Below are 20225 nucleotides of genomic sequence, written 5' to 3'. Positions count from 1 at the left end.
TAGAGCAGTGAGTTCCTTTGTATCTACTGAACTTGCCCTTCTAGTTGGGTTCGCAGGTTTTGAAGCTGCTGTTGAAGGAGCCTTGGTGATTTACTACTGCAATGCTTCTTGTAGTAGTCCACACTGGCATTATGCATCCATGTAGAGGAAGGAAGATGGTGGATGGGGTAACAATCAAGTGAATTTGTCCTGGATAGTGTTTAGCTTTTTGAATGTTATTGGAGCTGTAACCAAACAAGTGGAGAATTTTCCATCACACTCCCTGACATATCTTGTAGATTGTGGAGAGGCTGTGGGGAGACGGAGGTGAGTTACTTGCTTCAAATTTCCTAGCCTGTGACTTGCTATTTTAGCCACAGCATTCATACGGATGTTCTAGTTCAATTCCTGATCAATGGTAAACCCCCACCCACCCAGGATGTTGATAGTGGGAGAATCAGTGAGTGTAGTACAAATGTTCATGAAGGGAAAATGGTTAGATGCTCTCTTGTTGGAGATGCTCATTGCCTGGCACTTGTGTAGTGTGAATGTTACTTGCTACTTACTAGCCCAGGCCTGGATATATTCCAGATCTTGCAGCATATTAGCACAGACTCGTTCAGTATTTGAAGAGTGGTGGATAATGCTTAACAGTGTGCAATCATCAAAGAATAGCTGCATTTCTGACCTTATGATGGAAGTAAGGTAATTGATGAAGCAGCTGAAGGTGGTTGCACTTAGGATACTGTCTGAGAACTCTTGTAGTGGTGTCCTTGGATTAAGATGCTTGACCTCCAAGAACAACACATTGTGCAACCAATAAAGAGATTTCCTCGGATTTCCTTTGACTTCAGTTTTGTTAGAGCTCCTCCTTGCCTTATTTGGTCAAATGCCATGTTGATGTCACGGACAGTTTCCTCGCCTCCGGAGTTTAGTGCTGTTCTCCATGTTTGAACCTAGTCTAAAATGTGGTTTGGAGACGAGTGATTCAAGCAGAATGCAAACTCCGCATAGTAAGCAGGTTATTCCTTTGCATGTGCCACTTAGTAACACATTCAATGACCCATTCCTTCATTTTGCTAATGATTGAGAGTAGGCTGATAGGTTGATAATTAGTCAGGTTGGAATTGTCCTTTTTTTTGTGGACTTGGGAAATTTTCCCAATTTTTCACAACTGGCTGCCATGGTGATACAGGGTGATTAAGATGGTCATACTAACAGATTAACAAAATTAAATTGTATATTTTCCAAAACTATATGTTGGCTATCAGAGTCAATACAGTCAATATAGGAGATATCAAGAACTGCAGATACTGGAGTCAGAGTCAATATAGTGTGGAGCTGGAGGAACACCGGTCAGGCAGCGTCAGAGAATGTTTCGGGCCTAGACCCTTCATCGGCCTGATACGTTAACTCTCCTACTCCTCTGCTGTGTGACCTGCTCTGTTCCTCCAGCTTCACACTGTATTGACTCTGACTCTGGCATCTGCAATTCTTGCTATCTCCTATATGTTGGCCATCTGGCATCTTTGGCTGCCAAGGACCAATTTGTGGCAATGCTTTCTGTTTTGTGTGAATAAACTTGGATGTTTCCTATTATCAATGTCTGCAGACTTTAATATTCATCTCACTTTCCAGCAATGATCACCTAGTTCTCATGTGATTAACTCAAACTAATTTTAAATAAGCTTCATGCAGGCTCCTCCTACTGTCCCACAACTCACCTCACTTCCTTTGGAAGTGTCTCTCTTTTAAATGGAAAACCTACCCAAATGATTGTTCTTTACATTTATTCTTAAATTACATTTTGAAGATTGAGCATACTGATTTGATTCTGAATTTTAAATCGTTTTACAGCATCTCATCTGTTTGTAAATGCAATTTATTTTTCAGATCTGGAATTTTTCTCATTGTTTCAGAGCGATCCACAGGTATGTATGTAATGTAGCTTCTTGGAGGCCAGTGCACCGCAAGAAATAGTTCTTACTGTGACAGTTGGTGCTATCTGTAATACATTAAGGCACGTTTATCATCTGTCCTGAAGCACTACAAGCAATTGTATATATTGTGCATCTTTGGGAGAGTGACTCTAACAGTATCCCAATACTGCTGTCCTGAGCCCTAACCCTCCCTCCCCCACATATTATTCATTATCAAATTCTTGGCTGAGACAGAGATATATTCTATGATTGCTTCTGAGACACCCTGTAGTATCTGCATGTAGATTTGACTGGGAATTGCAGTAGATGACCATTCATCATAACAAATGTGTGTATTGACTGATACTAGTATCTCCCCAATCAGTGCAAATTGTCTATTGGTCTTTTGCCCAGCACCCAAGAATTTTGGTCAACCTTTTCTCAGGAGCTGTATCTACACCTGGACTCTGGACTCTCCAGATTACTTCCTGGGCCACATGCAATTCATTATAGAAAAAGGAGGATAAGATAGATGAAGGCAGTAGGGAGAATTTCAGATTCTTGGTACTCTGGGAATGGCTCTGGTGAAGGTAGGGTCTCTACAGGCCTTTTCACCTGAACAGAGCTTGGGACTACAGGGGGACCGTGGTGGGGGTCACTTTGCTTTTGGTGTCCAGGAGAATTGAAGCTAACTCAGCAGAGATGTGGAGATCGGGGGATAATAGACTAGAATACAAAGTTGCACAGAATACTGGGAGAGATGGGTGACCTTAAAATGGAGAATAAGTGTGGTCAGGAGAAAGTAAGACCACTGTATGTGGAGGAAGAAGTCATGGCTGAAATTTTAAACAAATGTCTTTGTGTTGCACATGAATGTTTGTTTTTACCAAGGAGTAAGATTCTACCCAGCCCTTGGAAATTCAGTCGCTAGAATAGTTTAAAATTGATGAGTGGGTATTGGATAGGCTGTTTGTATTTAAAGTTGACGTGGTACCAGGACCAGTTGAGATGCATCCAAGAATACTGAGGACATTGGAATTAAAACTGCGGAGGCAATGGCAATAATTTTTCCATCTTCATTAGTTTTCAGGGATGATGCCAGAGGACCAGAGAACTACAAACATAATTCTGTTGTTCAAAAAAAAAATTTGCAAAGAAAAGCCAAGCAACTATTTTAACTTAGATGGTTGTAAAACCTCCAGAAACAATAGGGCAAAATTGATAGTCACATGGACAGTTTATTTCACGGGATGTGGATATTGCTGGCGAGACATCCATTTATTTCCCATTCCTATTTGCCCAGAAGGCAGTTAAGAGTCAACCACATTACTGTGGGTCTGGAGTCACATATAGACTAGACCCCCTCCCCATCAGATAAATATGGAAGATTTCCTTCCCTAAAGGATATATCAGCACTTCTGTGGTTTCAGAAACATCGGAAATGTACTCATTTGGTTTCTTGGCATGGTCAGTTAGATGAATTGTCAGGTTAAAAAATTAAAATAACTTTTTTTGCTCAAATAAATATAGTACTGTTCCAGACTGCAATCCAGACTGGATCCCTCCTATTAACTTTAAATTCAAAATTTTGCAGGTGCATCTTTGCACAGCAGCGATAGTATGCTCAAGATCATCTTGCTGTGTATAATTTTGTACTTTCTCTTTTTAATTGCGTAGTGGATCATAGGTTAGCATGATTGTTAGGTTAGCACGGGGGTGAGGTGTGGTGGCTCGGTGGTTAGCACTGCTACCTCACAGTGCCAGGCACCTGGGCTTGATTCCAGCCTTGAATGACTCTGCATGGAGTTTGTATGTTCTCTCCATGTCTCTGTCCATGGGGTTCTCCGATTTCACCCAGCAATCCAAAGATATGCAGGTCAGGTGGATTGACCATGCTAAATTGCCCTGTAGTGTCCAGGAATGTGCAGGCCAGTTGGATTAGCCATGGTAAATGCGGGGTTACGGGATAGGGTGGGTTGGGTGTAGGTACTGGGCAGGAGGTACTTAGGAAAGTCATTGCAGACTCATTGAGTTGAATGGCCTCTTTCCACACTACAGGGTTCTATGAGGTTTTGATAAATTGAGTAGGGATTAAGTAACATTTTAAAATTAAAGCTTGACAGGCTTTTTAAAAGAAAATCTTCCATAAAGGAAACAAAAAGCCCTAGGTTTCATATCAGTAATTTTTATGGATATTAGTATGTGCTAAGCAGCAGGACAAGTACTCTGTCAGAAGGAAGGATAAACTGCATCGTCTGCTCTGGTATTCTCCTTGCAAATGTGTCAGAGGTCTTGTAAGCATTTTACTTGAACAGCTTCAACTGTGGAAAATAAAAGCCAAAAGAACTGCGGATGCTGTAAATTAGGAACAAAAACAGAAGTTGCTGGAAAAGCTCAGCAGATTTGGCAGCATTTGTAAAGAAAAAAATCACAGTTAACGTTTCGGGTCTGGAAACGCTTCCTCCGAACTACAAGGGTCACCAGACCCGAAACGTTAACTGATTTTTTTCTTTACAAATGCTGCCAAACCTGCTGAGCTTTTCCAGTAACTTCTGTTTTTGTTGAGCTTTTCCAGTAACTTCTGTTTTTGTTGAGCTTCAACTGTAGGATGGTTCAGAGGGAAAAACAATTTTTCCCCCTTCTCCCAACAAAAAATCTCAGTTCATATTGAATTTTAGAGCACTTATTTACTTTTATTGTTCCCTCTATTTCCTCAACTGCAGTACTGTCAATCTATATTTCTGGACAATCTCTCCACTGCTGTTGGATCACCGACTGTGACACCCACCACTGTGGGTGGAAGCATCATCTCATCAACCCAGCATCATGAGGGCAGCACCAGCAGCCGAGCAGAAACTGGGGTGATAGCAGGAGGCGGAGGAGGCAACAGCATACCAGACATCATCTCTTTAGATTGAGTTTTGCATAGACTTGATTTTGTATTCAAGAGCTGAATGGGGTGGTTGTGGGCAAGAATGAAACTGCAGCCGAGAACTCTCTTTCAACATTTTGTGCATTCTCCACAATGCTGCCACTTTTTTCATTTGTTTTCAAAGTATCAAGAACTTTGTTGACTGGCAGCATTCATAGAGTGCTGGTGCAGCGCTTCCTTGGAATGGGACTGAGAACATAAATGGATGACAGAAACTGAGTCTGAAATCCTTGGCTTGAATGAGCTTGAAGTTTGATGGAAGCAGAGGAAAATGTTGTCATGTTTCGTTGCGATTATTGTGGTGTAGTTCCATTTACAGCCATCGTTGAAATTCACAGCAACTTTTTATTCTTCTATTGACTCTGAATTTTCAAGGCACCCCTCCCACCCCAAAATATATGCATTGTCTCTGTAACAGTTCAAATAATTGGTGCTTTATTGTGAAGTATACTATACTCTCAGTTACTGTTGAAGAATCCCTTTCTTTCACAGTTGCTGAGGTGTTAAGTACTGTAATTCTGACTCAAATGCAATAACTGAGCCAGATGTTGAGATCTTTAGTATAAGATATTGTAGTAACTAGTTTTGAGATGTAATTCTTTATCAATGATTGAATTACATATAAGCATGTACAGTGTTTCTAGGATGGAGAAAATACTCTTCTTTTTATGATTTGCATTCCTTTTGTAATTTTAATGCAATTTTCTCGACTTTTTTTCAAAAAGAAAGTAATTAGGAATACAGATGGGAAAAGCAGGGAATAAGTCTGCAAGCAATCTGTACTTCTGGCAAACAGTGCATGGTTTTGATTAAAATTAGAAACAATCTAATTTCAGTGCCTGTTGATCTGGCTGATTTGAGACAATATCAGTGCTGTGTAATGTCTCAGTGATTCAGGATAAGAGAAAATCCAGTGACTGCTGTTTTAGAAGTGGGAAGAAAAAAGAACTGTAGGCAAGATTTAGACGTGCACTGTCCAATTTAATATCTACCTGGCAGTCACTGTTTGGTCTCTTACATAAACAGTGGCAATGTAGCTGAGGTAAATGGACCACCAACTCTGGACAGCATCCCATTCCTCTACTCTTTTATAGTTTAAGATAGGAGAAAATCGGAAGTAATAAAAATGTAATCATTAAATCATATACACTTTGATTACTTCCTCTTGCCCTCTGCCGCAGCCCTCCATTTGAGTCTGAAACATTGATGAATATGGTACAAAATGGAAGTCTGTATTTTAATTTTATGGGAACCAGATAGGAGCAGACATCTAAAGTTACACAATATTTGGACAAAACCTAATGGAGTTGTTTACAGCTGTACACTAGAGTTTCTGATTTGGATTCCAACTCAGCATTTCAGAAAAAGTAATAATTCTAACCTGGAAGTGACTAGTACTTGAACGCCAGGACATGCTGAAATAGTTGGTGATCTTTAGTTTCTAGCTCACTTAATGATCTAATGTGGATAAATGTGCCAGCTGCTGTGGTAAGCAATGTAGTCCAGCAGGTTCAATGTACAGTTTCTAGTCTATCCTGAGCTTGTTGATCACAGCCAGACTATTTATTGTGGTATTTTGCTTGGTCTCATCCCTAAGCTAAATGGGGGTTCTCATTCGATGTCCGTTAAATGAATCCTCCAAAATCTGCCCAGGTTAATGAGCCTTGGATAACATCAGAGCAGCATAGTGTTTGCTCTGCAGTTTTCTGTGATAGTAGATGGTGCCTGTTGAACTGCACCCCAGTAATAGTGCCTTCAGGAGAGAATGATGGAGGAGTTAGCAAAAAAAAAAGAGGCTTTTGTTAATTTGGTTGAATGTTTTAAATTTATTTTTGCAATTGTGCAATTCTTTAAAAAAAAATCATCTTGGCTGCATTGACTGGGTCAAAATAGGTCAAACCTATTCTTCATCTAGCATCTTAAAGTAGGGCAAAGCATTTATCTAAAGATGTTTTCTGGATTTTCTAAAGGAAGCTCTCAGATTTCTTTTAAAGGAAAGTTAATATTTTGAAGCAATTGATGTTGTCTCTTGTTCTGCTATGGGGTTTTCAATAAAGTTCTTGTGCCACTGTGTTCTTCTATGCTAAAGAAGTCTTGTAACATTATATAAATTTGGGACCTAAAAACTAAAATGTGTTCTTTGAAGCCTAAGATCTGCCTGTTCTTTGAGATGATGCTTTTTCTTGGGAGTGGAATGTATGTGTGGTGCTCCAGTTTTCTAAAAAAAAAAAAAATTGTTACTGGGACGTGGACATCACTTGCTAGGGCAGTAATTGCTCTCAACAAAGCGAGCTGAACATTGAGTTGTACCTTTGTTTCCCTGGGACTTAAATTATAAAAGTTAGTTTTAACCTATATTTGCTTTAGCACTCATAATTTTTTTTTGAAATTGATGCAAGAAATGTTAGTACATTACCTTGTGGACTTAGCAATGTAAATCTGCCACTGACAGACTTGTAGTGTAGTGACTGAAGTAAATGTTGGAGCCATAAATGATTTGGATTGTGAATGCTGTGATGCCACAGTGGTATTTAGAACATCCTCTTAATTGGTTACAAAGTGTCTGTTGTACTTGTTTCAAGATTCTATTTATTATATTTTGATGCAACATCAAATCATTAGGTTGCAAACAGATGTTGAATAATGCAGTTTCTGAATTATCTAGGCTGATTGGCACAGCTTCCAATTAATATAGCTGGTTGTAGGGGTTAAGGCAGACTTAATCAAACTATCTGATAAATGCTAAGGAATATGAACATTTTACCCCCATGACCATTTGCAAAAAAACTTCATTACAGCATCGACATTGCATCCATTCCATTACATTGTATTATAGCAATTTTGTGACACGTATGCATTACATCAGTTCAATTTTGTATTCCTAAAAAAATTTAAATCACAATGCAAGAAATATGCAAATAAAAACATGCTACTAAGGGTACATACAAATCTGCATAGCAGCTGAGGGCTACACTGGCTCTAGATTGATTGTTTAACTAATTTAAGTCCTTGTTACTTGGATTTTCAGAAGAAAAATCAAAACATTTTACAAGAAAAGTTACATTTGTAGTAGCATTTTTTGTTTAAAATGCCTGTAACTATGTTTTTTGTTAGAGGGCTGTGCCTCTGCGAGAAGTGCAAGAGCCTTGCGTTCATACAGGTTCCCAGACCCATTAGTTATTGGCAGAAAACACTCCATCTGACGGATCACCTCCCGGTATGCAGCCATTCTTTAACCCAAGAATCCATTGTTAGCAACGCACTATCCTGTTTATAAGCACCTGTCTCCTTCAAAGACTACTAAGAATCTCCAGGAAATCAGATTTTTGGAAGAAGAACATTGTTGTATTGAGAAAAGCAGGATAATTCAAACAACTCTTCAGGGCAGAATCAGCTCATCTTACAATTACAATGAACAACGAAAATAAGAGCAGTAAGATGTTGGAGCAGGTCTTTGCATTTTTGAGTTGTATCTCAACAGTTATGAAGGCACTGGTTTAAAATTTGTTGATATGAACAATGATTATAAGTTTTTAAGAGAAGTTCTGAATAAAAGTTCTGAAATTAAATATTTTGATAGCCTTGAGTATTTTTGAAGTGCTGTTTCAGGTTTTTATAAAGTGGTTGAGTGCTTCATTCTGCCAAACAATAATTCACGTCCTAACTTCAACGACCATGACTGAAATTCTAGAAAAGAAGTGGCATCACCTTTTCTGGTTTCAACTTTTTCTGTACTTTCCTTCCTCCAAGTCTAGATATAAGTATTCTAGTTCATTATTAAGAGGTATTCCAGATGACAAGGTGCTGCATGATAGACTAATTAGTAAAGTTCAATCACATGAGATTCAGGGAAGGCTTTCCAACTGGATACAAAATTGGCCTAATGGCAGGAGACATTTATGGTGGAGGGTTTTTTTGGGACGGGAGGCCTGTGACCAACTGTTGAACAGAGATCTCCTCCTGTATCAGAAATAATTAAAATATAAACATAACCTTCTAAAATGTGGTACATCAATGTTAATTAGGCTGGTGAACTGGAAAAGGCTCCACCAACTTTAAGAAGCATTGTGAAACCAAGCAAAAATTGGATATCTCAGCTTTATTACCTGGCAACAGTAATGATCTTGACCTTGGCTGATTGAATTGACATGATCTTGTGAACATATTGATTGGCAAATGCTAATAACTAGATATTTCTATGGAGTCATTGTTTTCAATAAGAATTAACAGTAACTGCAAAGCTTATTGTCATAATTCCACTGACACCCAAAAATAAAATTTGCACAGGAAATATTTTGCTCCCTTTCAGCTCCTTTCACCTCACACAAGCTAAACCACTGTTCCCTTACTGTCCATTTTTGTTTGTCATTTATATAAATGATTTAGATGAGAATATACAAGGCATGGTTAGTAAGTTTGTAGATGACACCAAAATTGGTGTATAGTGGACAGTGAAGAGGGCTGTGTGAGATCACAGAGATTTTGATCAATTGGGTCAATGGGCCGAAGAGTAGCAGATGGAGTTTACTTTGGATAAATGTGAGGTATTGCATTTTGTTAAAACAAAGAAAGGGGGGACTTAGACAATTAAATGTAGGGCCATGGGTCGTGTTGTAGGACTTCAGGTAAATAATTCTTTGAAGTTTGCATCACATACAGGGTGTTTAAGGTGTTTAGCATGCTTGCCTTCATTGCTCAGACCTTTTGAGTATAGGAGTTGGGATGTTATGTTGAGGTGGTACAGATAGTGAGGCTTCTTCTAGAGTACTGTGTCCAGTTCTGGTCGCCCCATTATAGGAAGGGTATTATTAAGTTGGAGACGGTTCAGAAGAGATTTACCAAGATGTTGCTGTGAATAGAGGATTTGAGTTATAAAGAGAGGCTGGGACTTTATTCACTGGAGTGCAGAAGGTTGAAGAGTGACTTAGGGTTTTATAGAATCATGGATCTAGATAAGGTGAATGGCAGGTGTCTTTTCCTTAAGGTGGGGGATTTCAAGATTAGGGGGCATATTTTTAAGGTAAGTAAGATTTTAAAAAAGATTTTTTTTACACACAATGGTTCCTGTGTGGAATGAACTTCCAGAGGAAGTGATGGATACTGGTAGAGTTACAATGTTTAAAAGACATTTAGGTAAGTACATGAATAAATGTTTGGAGGGATGTAGGCCAAGCATAGGCAGGTGGGACTAGTTTAGTTTGAGATTAAGGTCAGCATGGACTGGTTGGACCAAAGGGTCTGCTTCTGTGCTGTAAAACAGGAAATTATAAGTACTGTCAACTTCAGTGGTATAAATAAGTGAATGTGAATATTCATAATTTAACTTGATTATGATTACTGTTTTTCTTATTGATTGAAGGTATATACTAGCACTCTCAATTTGTTGACAACAAAATATGGCTTGAAATTGTGTGCATAATTGTTTATGTGAAGAAGGTTATATTGAGAGAGTCCCTAAAGTGCAGGTTTCTTCTTCGCCTAAGTTATCAGATTTCTTCCATAAGACCAGCAAAGATAAATTCTTTTGATATTTGCTTCTATCCTAGAAGACATCTGATTGTGACTTCTATACAGGTTGCATTTTTAATCTAAACATCTAGATATTCAGAACAAAAAATTTGAACAAAAATAGCACTTTGTCCATGGAAGTGATAGAGGGCCAAAAAAAAAATTTGGCCAGAGCTATTAAAAAAAAAAGACAGCAGAGGAAAGGAAGAAGTTCCAGAACTTAAGGTCTTGACACTTGATCTTATGCCCACCTATGAACGGTAAAATGTAGGGTATTGACATGAGGATTTGGAATGCAGCATTCTTGAAGGATTAAATAAAATTATTAATTATCCTAATATAAATAAGTCCCATCAGATAAGCAGAAACAGAAACGATGCAGGGAACTACACCCAGTTAGACTAACATTTTCAGAAAATGTTGGTAGTCAACTGATTTTGTGAAGTTAGAGTCATGAAGTCATACAGCACAGAAACAGACCAACTTGTCCAAGCTGACCAGATATCTTAAATCAATCTAGTCCCATTTGCCAGCATTTGGCCAATATCCCTTAAACCCCTTATTTAAGACACCCATCCAGATGCCTTTTAAATGTTGTAATTATGCCAACTTCTGCTACTAACTCTGGCAGCTCATTCCATATATGCACCACTTTCCCCTCTCACTTAAACCTATGCCCTCTAGTTTTGGACTCCCCTATTCTGGGAAAAAGACCCTGCCAATCACCCTATCCATGCCCCTCATGATTTTATAAACCTCTAGGGAAAATGGCCCCAGCTTTTACCCATATCTTAAACTCTCCTAGCCCCTGTAACATCCTTGGAAAAGTTCCCAGAGGTTTATTTTAAATACAGGCACAGGATGTAGGTATAGTTACCTTGGTCAATATTTATTGCACACCCCAATTGGCCTGAAAGATGGAGAGCTGTCGACTTGAATTCTGCAGTCATTTGGGTGTACAGACACCCAGAGTCCTGTTAGGGAGTGCCAAGATTTTGAGCCAGTGAGTGAAGGAAGTTTGACATTGGTTAAAAAGAGAACTCGTAGATAATGCAAATTTTAAGTTCTAAAGATATTTGTCAGAAATCACATGACACCAAGTTATAGTCCAACAGGTTTATTGGAAATCACAAGCTTTTGGAGTGCTGTCCCTTTGTCAGGTGATGAAGGGGCAGTGCTTTGAAAGCTTGTGATTTCAAATAAACCTCGTACCTTATGATTTCTGATCTTATCGACCCCAGTCCAATACTGGCATCTCCACATTAAAGATAATTGATACTTGAAAAGTGGTACAAAATGTTTTGTACAGGATGAAGTGTCAACATGGCTTGAGGATTACTAACAAAACATCAGTTGACATTTTTAATTAATGATTCAGATAATGGAAACCAACTGTACTGTCACATTTGTTGACAGGATGGAGTTAGGTCAAAAACCAGATTGTGGTATCAATCTGGGCCCCAGAATCAATAATGAACATCCAGCCCTTTTGACTCTACAGTCTTTCCCAACACCATTTGAGCTAAAATTCAGACAGCTGTCTCTCATACCAGTCAAGCAACAGCCTGACACAATGATAGTCATGGAATCTTTACAGACAATATCCCAGACACAATCATCACTATCCCTAACATATCCTGTCCAATTGGTAGGACAGAGTCAACTGAGATTAAGGTGTAGTTATCCTGGAAGCTCTCCGCATGACTAGACCACAGGAAATCTCATCCCATCAATCTAAACATGGGCAAGGAAACTACCTGATTGCCACCTCCCGTCAAGCACACTCAGCTGATTAATTAGTACTCCGTGTTGATTACACCAAGAATTTCCCTTCCTAACAGTATTGAGTGTCTGACCACCCCAAGAACTCAAGAAGGCAGTTCACAGTCATATACATGTGGACAATTAGAACAGACAGTAAATGCTGTCAGGGAGGGAAAACATCTAGACAGCAATGCTCACACCATATGAACAAATGAAGAAAAACTGGGACATGGTGGAATTTTGATTTGTGGATGTCATTCAAAGGGATAAATGCCATAGTCACACTGTATTACAGACCATCTTCAGTGTTCAAGCTTAAGACCAGTTTTCAAGGAACTTTATTTTGTAACTACTGACATACAAGAGAATGATAAGAATACCAATGCAAACAAAGGAGAACATGATTTAGAGAGAAACATAGGTCTGTTGAGAGAAAATCAAATTAGTGTCAAGTCCAGTGACACTTTGTTATAACATTGAAACATCAATTCTTTTTCTCTCAACAGATGCTGCTAAAACTGCTGTGTTTCTTTGACACTCAGGGTTTCTGATTTCCAATTTCCACAGTTGTGTGTATTTTTTTAAGAACATAAATTAATAATACACAACAGCCAACTTTAACAGGTTTCAATTTTCTGCTTTTGATTGTTTACCTTTTTATCTTAGCATTCTACACCAAGAGCAGAACTTTAAGATAGACAAACCATGTACAATACACAAAGTGTAAAATCATTTTTTCATGTTGAGTTTTCCAAGACTCTTTCATGCACTTGTAGGTCTCTGTAACGATCTGGCTGAACTGAGGCCGTTCCAATGGAGTCTCCAGGTAGGGTCTGCCAATGCTCAGAGACGCTGAAGAAAAGCCTGTCCAATAGTGTTGGACTTCAAGTCAGCTGCAAAAGTGGTTAGAAATAACAAAAATAAAACTGTAATCAGTTTGAAACTGGCAGAATCACATCTCTCATTCCATAACATAAAATGCACTTTTTGAAGCTTTTTTTTGCAGAAATATTTCCATCTCCCTGTCTTCCCCAATTTTCTCCTCACTGATGAATGGTAGCATACAAACATATAAATTAGGAACACAAGTAGCTTACTCCACCAGTCAATAAGATAACATTCCCCTAATAATCTTCATACCCATGGCCAATCATATCAAAATGTATCTACCTCCATCTTAAAAATATTCAATGACCTCCACTCAACTTCAGAAGCAGACAGTTGCAAAGTCTCAACCCTCAGTAAAAAAATTTCTCACCTGTCCTAAAGATGTTGACAAGAGGGAATAAAAATTAAATAGGACACTGGGGATAATTCTTCTAACCATCTTTGACACAGCACCATAGATTTTGTTTTATATATTCAGACAAGGTGGCAGTTTGGATCTCTGCTTAATGTTTAATCTGACAAATGGCACCACCACCAGTTCAGTACTCCCTCAGTACAGCACTGAAGTGTCAGTCTTGATTTCTTTGTACAAACATCAGGTGGAAGAAAAAACAGAAAAAGTCCATTTAACAATTACCAAACAGTAAGGAAAACTGCTCAAGTATGAGTTGTATACAAAAAGCAGGATGTACCAAGCCAGCCAGTCACCGCCCCATCAGTCTACTCTCAATCAAGGCATCATCAACAATGCTTTCAAGCAGCCCATTTACCTGAATGAGTGTGGCTCCAAAAACACTCAAGGAAACTTCACATCATCCAGGACAAAACAGCCCACTCGACTGGCACTACATCCACCACCAATACTCAGTAGCAGCAGTGTGTACCATCTACAAGATGCACTGCAGAAACTGACCATGGCTCCTTAAACAGAATTTTCCAAACCACAACCACTTTCATCTAGAAAGAGAGGAGCAACAAATCTATGGGCTTTTGTCCCTACAAGTTCCCCTCCAAGCCACTCATCATGTTGACTTTGAAATATATCATTACTTCAATGTCACTGGGTCAAAATCACAGAACTTTCTCATGGCATTGTGAGTCTACCTATACAAAATGGACTGCAGTGGTTCAAAGAAGATAACTGACCATCTTCTTAAAAGCAACTAGGAATTGGCAATAAATGCTTGCCAGGTCAGCAATGGTCAAATCCCATGAGAATAAATGTAAAACTTGGGCTTTTTAAAATTTGATTAGATCATGTCTACTCTATCAGCTATGGTTAAACTCCGATGAGATGTGAAACTGAAGCCATATATGTAATCTCAGGTGGATAAAAAAAAAAATCCCAAGGCACTATTGCAAAAAAAAAGGTGCCCTGGCCATTTATGTCCCATCCATTGTCATAACAGTTTATATGGTCATTATCACATTGTTGTATGTGGGAGTTTTGCGTGCAAACTAGCTACTGCATTTTCTACATTAGAACACTAACTGCACTAAGGAATTTCATCAATCGTGAAGCATTTTTGGCAGTCCTGTATTTGTGAAAGCTATATAATACATGGTTTTTACATACTTCTCTGTACCTCTATTTACTTACCCTTGCTCAAAATCCTGTGCTGTACTGCAATTGAGCAACACGCTAAGTGAGCTTGATTTGGCATCCACAGCCTTTTTGGCAGTGCTGGAAAGAGGAAAAGGGTTTCAGATTTTCACAACGCTTGTGTAGAAGTGTCTGCTGGTTTCACTTCTGCATGGCTTAGCTCCCATTTTGAATATCAATCACACGAAATGATAGCACCAAAAGATGGTTAGTCTCAAGCTCCAAGCTCTTTATAATAGACTCATTGCTGGTTCAAGACATTAATTGCTTAATTTCCCCATATTATAAATCAACCATAGTAACAGTGACATTGTTTTGACCAGTAAAGGCCATGAAAACTTGAGACTGTATCATTTTGATCTTTAATAGAGAATCAATACTTTGGGTATAAATGCAGCTGAATGTTAAATTTCACAATCAATTGCAATGCTATAAAATCCTTCCTAGAAAATAATATGCTGCATCAGCACTGAACATACACCTTTATATTTAACTAATACAACAAGAATCACAAGAAGAGTTAACTGTTGTTGACCTCAAAGCAGCATTTCACTGCATATGGCAATAAGAAGCCATGGGAAAACTGGAATTGGGGAAAATTCTCCAGCAGATGGAGTTCTACCTAGCACAAATGAAAATAGCTGTTGTTGTCGGAGGTCAGTTCCAGGACTTCATCTCATCAGGCGTGCCCTAGGCCCAGCCATCTTCAGCTGCTTCATCAATGACCTTCCCACCATCATAAAGTCAGAAGTGGGGATGTTCACAGATGATTGCACAATGTTCAGCACCATTCACAACTCCTCAGATACTGAAACAATCCATATTCATACATAGCAAGATGTGGACAAGTCAGGCTAATAAGTGGCAGGCAGTATTCATGCCACACTAGTGACAGTCGATCACCACCATCAGCAAGAAAATCTAGCACCCCCTTGCATTCAATGACAGTATTATCATGAAAACTCCACAAACAATATCCATGGGGTTATCATTGACCAGAAATTGAACTGAATTTGATCAGCAATGTAAAAATTGCAGCTATAATCGCAGGTCACACACAGGCTGGGAATTTTGTGGCAAGTAACCTATCTCCTGTTCCCCATCTACAAAATACACATCAGAGTGTGATAGAATACTCTTGACTTAGCCAGATTAAGTACAGCTCCAACAACACCCAAGAAACTCAAACACCATCCAGGATAAAGCAGTCTGCTTAACACCCCCTCTGACACCTTCAACATTCACTTCCTCTGTACTGACACACAGTGGCAGTGTGTACCATAGACAACATGTGGCAACTCACCAAGGCTCCTTCTGATCTACATCTTCTAACCCGTGACCGTTACCTCACAGAAGGACAAGGGCTACACATGCAAGTTCACTCTTGAAAGGATTTCAGAAGCGAGTTAAGAATCAACCACATTGCTATGGATCTGGTGTCACATGTAGGCTAGCACAGGTAAGGATGGATGATTTTCTTCCCTAAAGGACATTATTGGACCAGGTGGAATTTTACAATGATCGACAGTAGTCACCATTACTGAGATTTACTTTAGCTTCATATTTCAGTACTTTTATGAACCGATTTTAAACCGATTCAACCAGTTACAATGTGGGATTTGAACCCATGTCACCAGGGAATTTGCTTGGGCTTCTGGCTCACTAATCCAGTGGCATTATGCCACCGTCTCCCCCACATATCTTGGAACAAGATTCTTGTCTCTTCTCTGATGCTAGAACAAAATCAAAGAAACATAACAAAACAGAAACAGTAGGCCATTTGGTAGCCAATGATATTCAAATTCACATATATCCATGACTGATCCTTTATTGGCAATATTCCTGCTCTCTTCCATATCCACCAATGCCTTCAGAGTTTAGAAATCTATTCCACATGTTCACCACCCCAGGTGAAACAATCTCTCATCTCAGTCCTAAATGATCTACCCTGTATTCTGAGACCATGACCCTTTGTTCAAGAACCCACAGACAAGGGAAACATCATCCCTGCATCCTGTGCCCCTAATCTTGGCAGAATTTTAAATGTTTAAATAATTCTTCTAAATTCTTTCATTCACTAACCTCTTTCAAACCCTTTCATTCTTCTAAATTCTGGTGAATAAAGGCCAAATTGATCCAATTTCTCCTTGCCACCTCAGCAATTAGTCGAGTCAAACTTCACTATACCTCCCTCCACTTTTATGTTGTTTGCAAGTTACCTCTCATACTCTATTTTCCCCCTCTTAATCTCTTGGTCTTCATGTGCTGAATTCTGAATGCCCAATCTGCTCCTGATTCTCAGACTTGCTCATCTTTCCAGCAACTTTATAGGGTTCCCCTTTGGATCTAACACCATCCTTAATATATTTTGTTTAGACATGGTTGGACCACCTTTCCATTGTGATTGAGCACCAAAAAGGAATGTATGCCTATTGCAATGCTTGCACTCCTTAAATATTAGCCATTGCCTATCCACCATCATGTCTTTTAATGCAGTTAACTAATCTATCATAGCCAACTCACCACTCATACCTAGGCAGTTTCCCCTGTTAGACTTAGGATCCTTGTTTCATATTGGACAATTTTACTTTCCATCCTAATGAAGAATTTTACTATGAAGGCTGACAGTCTATATCCAGATTTAGCAAAATTATTTGGAAAATATAATATTTTGTATGTAGCATATTATTATCCTCCATGTTCACAAGTCAGAGCACAGAGGCCCATGAGCTACATGTTTACTATCTGCAGCCATTTCAAAGCATACTCTATAATAAAGAAGACACACAAGTATACATGACTGCATGGTCAGAATTTTATCCCATCCAATACCCCATTTTGATCTCTTGCCTTGTACTGTCAGAACTTACTTCTTTGAACGCCACTGGAAACCTGAAAACACAGTCCTTCAACCAGATATTGAACTCCCTTGGTAATGTCAACTAAGATACCTTTTGACACCCCTTTGGAACTGAGATGAGGAGAATTTCTTCAGCCAGAGTGTGGTGAATCTGCAGAACTCACTGTCAGAGAAGGCTGCAGAGGCCAAATCATTAGTGCCTGTAAAACAGAGATATATAGGTTTTTGATTAGCAAGGGGATCAGGGATTACAGGAAGAAAGCAGGAGAATGATGCTGAGAAACATATCAGCCATGTTTGAATTATGGAGCAAACACGATGGGCCAAATGGTCTAATTTTTCTCCTTTATCTTATGGTCTTATATCATGAGCTCCAAAAGCTAGATCTTACATGCATTAGAAATGTTCTACTTTATTTTCCAGCACATACTCGCCAATTAGATGCATCCCCTTTGCCCTTGTACAGGGGAAGGGGCAAGCCTTCATGTTCAACCAACAGTACTGGATGGATAACTGTACAGATAGAGCTGGCTTCCCTCTTCAACTACTATTTCACATTAAGATGCAACTTGATCATATTTCTGTTGAAAAAACGTTTAAAAAGTCTGAATACAGCAATAATAATCCTCATTCATCAGTTAACATTTATAATCACAGCATCCCTAAAGTGTGATAAGAGGCCATTTCGCCCGTCCAGTCTGCACCAACACTCCAAAGAGCATCACATCCAGACCCACCACCGAGCTTGTCCCCGTAACTCCACATTTACCAAGGGTAATCTACCTTGCCTGCACATACGGATATTTTAGCTTGGCCAATCCACCTATCCTGCACATATTTGGACTGTGAAAAGAAATCGGAGCACCAGGAGGAAAACCATGCAGACATGGGGAGAACGTGCAAACTCCACTCAGGCAGTCACCCGAGGATGGAATCAAACCCAGGTCCGTGACACTGAGAAGTAGCAGTGCTAACCACTGTGCCACAGTGCCACCCAAACTAATAGAAGTGTGAATCCCTGTTTAACAGCCCGTCCAGTATGTATTAACAAGACTAGAACACAATGAGAAGACAACAGGTAAAATACACCCTCACCCACACACTCCAGCATACAATGAGATTGAAGGCTTTTACCCATATTTTCCCCTCATTACGGTTCAAGCAACATCATACTACCCCACACTTACCTTCAGTCCTGAACAAATTATTAGATAAGCATAAGTTTGAAATGATTTCCAACTTGTGGAACACTGAAAACATATGGCAATGAGTGAGAGCGCTCAAGATGAAATATTGTGAAACAGCAGCAGAGTAGTCAGAACAGAGTGAACATGAAGGCAAACGATGCCAGAGGCCAAGTGGTAAGAAAAAAGGCAATAGATAACACAGAAAGAAATAGCAGCACAGTGATGACAGCCTGACAGGGAAAAGCTGGAGATGCCAAAGCTTTAGAGAGAGTGACACTGAAGGGAACAGTGTAACAGGGCAGATGTAAGCATTGGTACAGTCAGTCAAGCAACCCAAGAATATCAGACTTGGAGCACGAGCTAAATGTGGAACAGACAAACCATTCAAAAGAGACGTCACTGATTCTCAGCTGCTCTCCAGGTAATTAGGAGTCTGAGTCAGATAGCACAGAAACAGGCTCTTCAGCCCAACTCATCCATGCTAATCAAGTTTCCCAAACTAATCTAGTCCCATTGCCTGCATTTGGCCCATATCCCACTAAACGTTTGCTATCCATGTACCTGTCCAAATGTCTTTTAAATGTTGTATCTGTACCTGCATCCACCAATTTCTCTGGTACTGAGAGGTTTAGGGAGGGTGTTCCAGAGCCCCCAACAGTGGAGCCATGGGAATCAGGAAATGTTCAAGAGGCTGGGACTGAAGGAGCGCAGAGATCTCAGAGGATTATAGGAGGTGACAGAGATAGGGATGGGGTGCAGGGGCTGGAGGAGCTGACAGAGATGGGGGGGTATAGGAGGTGGAAGAAGTGAGAGATAGGGAGGACCGTAGGGGGCCAGAGGAGGTTGACAGAGATAGGAAGGGATGTAGGGACTGGAGGAGTTTAGAGAGGTAAGGAGGGGTGTGGTTAGCAGGGGGATTGGATTAATGGTTGACAGGCAAGCATTAGTTTGGTTCAATGCACTTTTGTATTTTTCCACTGTTGGTGATAATTTGCTGTCTCTTTGCCTGCCTTTCTCACAGCTTACATTGGCACCTAGCTTTGTACTAAGACATTAGCTGAGGCCCCAGCACTGAAACTTGCAGCATTCCCCTGTTCACTGCCTGCCAACTTGAAAACTGCAGTTTACTCCTTTGCATATTAACCAATCCTCCATATACCCTCAACTTCTTGAACTCCTAGCTTGCAAATTAACCTGTAACACGTTATTGAGTGCCTTTTTAAAACCCAATATACAAGAGTAACTGTGAGGGGTCTTGTAGCACAGTAATAGTGTCCTTGTCTATGAGCCAGCAGGTTCAGGTTGAAGTCCCACCTACTCTGGAGGCGTTGTCATAAAATATCCGAATAACTAGCATATGAACTGGTTTCCTTTTATTGACTCAGTAGTCACACCCTCAACAACTCTCAAACACAATTTTTCTTTCATGAAACAATGATATTATGATTTTTAAAATGCACTGTTAGGACTTCCACAACAATAGATTCCAGCATTTTCCCCAATGACTGTTGCCAGGCTAACTGGCTTTTAATTCTGAGATAACAAGGTGTAGAGCTGGATGAACACAGCAGGCCAAGCAGCATCA

At 39.6% G+C, this 20225-nt stretch overlaps 1 protein-coding gene, 1 long non-coding RNA gene and 1 other non-coding gene across 6 annotated transcripts in view; 1 reads left to right on the top strand and 2 right to left on the bottom strand.

Moving 5' to 3' along the window:
* pias2 (protein inhibitor of activated STAT, 2) overlaps nt 1-8399 on the top strand; it is a 53393-nt gene extending 44994 nt beyond the window's left edge. For all 4 annotated transcript variants that reach the window (XM_020528817.2, XM_020528818.2, XM_048595233.1 and 1 more), the window contains exons 13-14: nt 1873-1910; nt 4622-8399. In XM_020528817.2, coding sequence (XP_020384406.1) covers nt 1873-1910; nt 4622-4816 — 233 coding nt within the window. In that variant the 3' untranslated portion in view covers nt 4817-8399. The remainder of the gene's footprint in view (nt 1-1872; nt 1911-4621) is intronic.
* Nucleotides 8400-12422: 4023 nt separating this feature from the next.
* Nucleotides 12423-20225, bottom strand: part of LOC109928888 — an 11348-nt gene continuing 3545 nt past the window's right edge. Inside the window, exons 2-5 of the long non-coding RNA XR_007261785.1 lie at nt 17884-18034; nt 17464-17653; nt 14591-14674; nt 12423-12995 (exon numbers count right to left, since the gene is read on the bottom strand). This is a non-coding gene — a long non-coding RNA (uncharacterized LOC109928888). The remainder of the gene's footprint in view (nt 12996-14590; nt 14675-17463; nt 17654-17883; nt 18035-20225) is intronic.
* Nucleotides 17263-17398, bottom strand: LOC125484989. Its single transcript, XR_007263773.1, has one exon. It is a non-coding gene; the product is annotated as a small nucleolar RNA SNORA5 (small nucleolar RNA).

The sequence above is a fragment of the Rhincodon typus genome, chromosome 1 (assembly GCF_021869965.1).
Source record: "Rhincodon typus isolate 14 chromosome 1, sRhiTyp1.1, whole genome shotgun sequence".
Classification (NCBI taxonomy): Eukaryota; Metazoa; Chordata; class Chondrichthyes; order Orectolobiformes; family Rhincodontidae; genus Rhincodon; species Rhincodon typus.
This window is presented reverse-complemented; position numbering and strand designations above follow the sequence as displayed.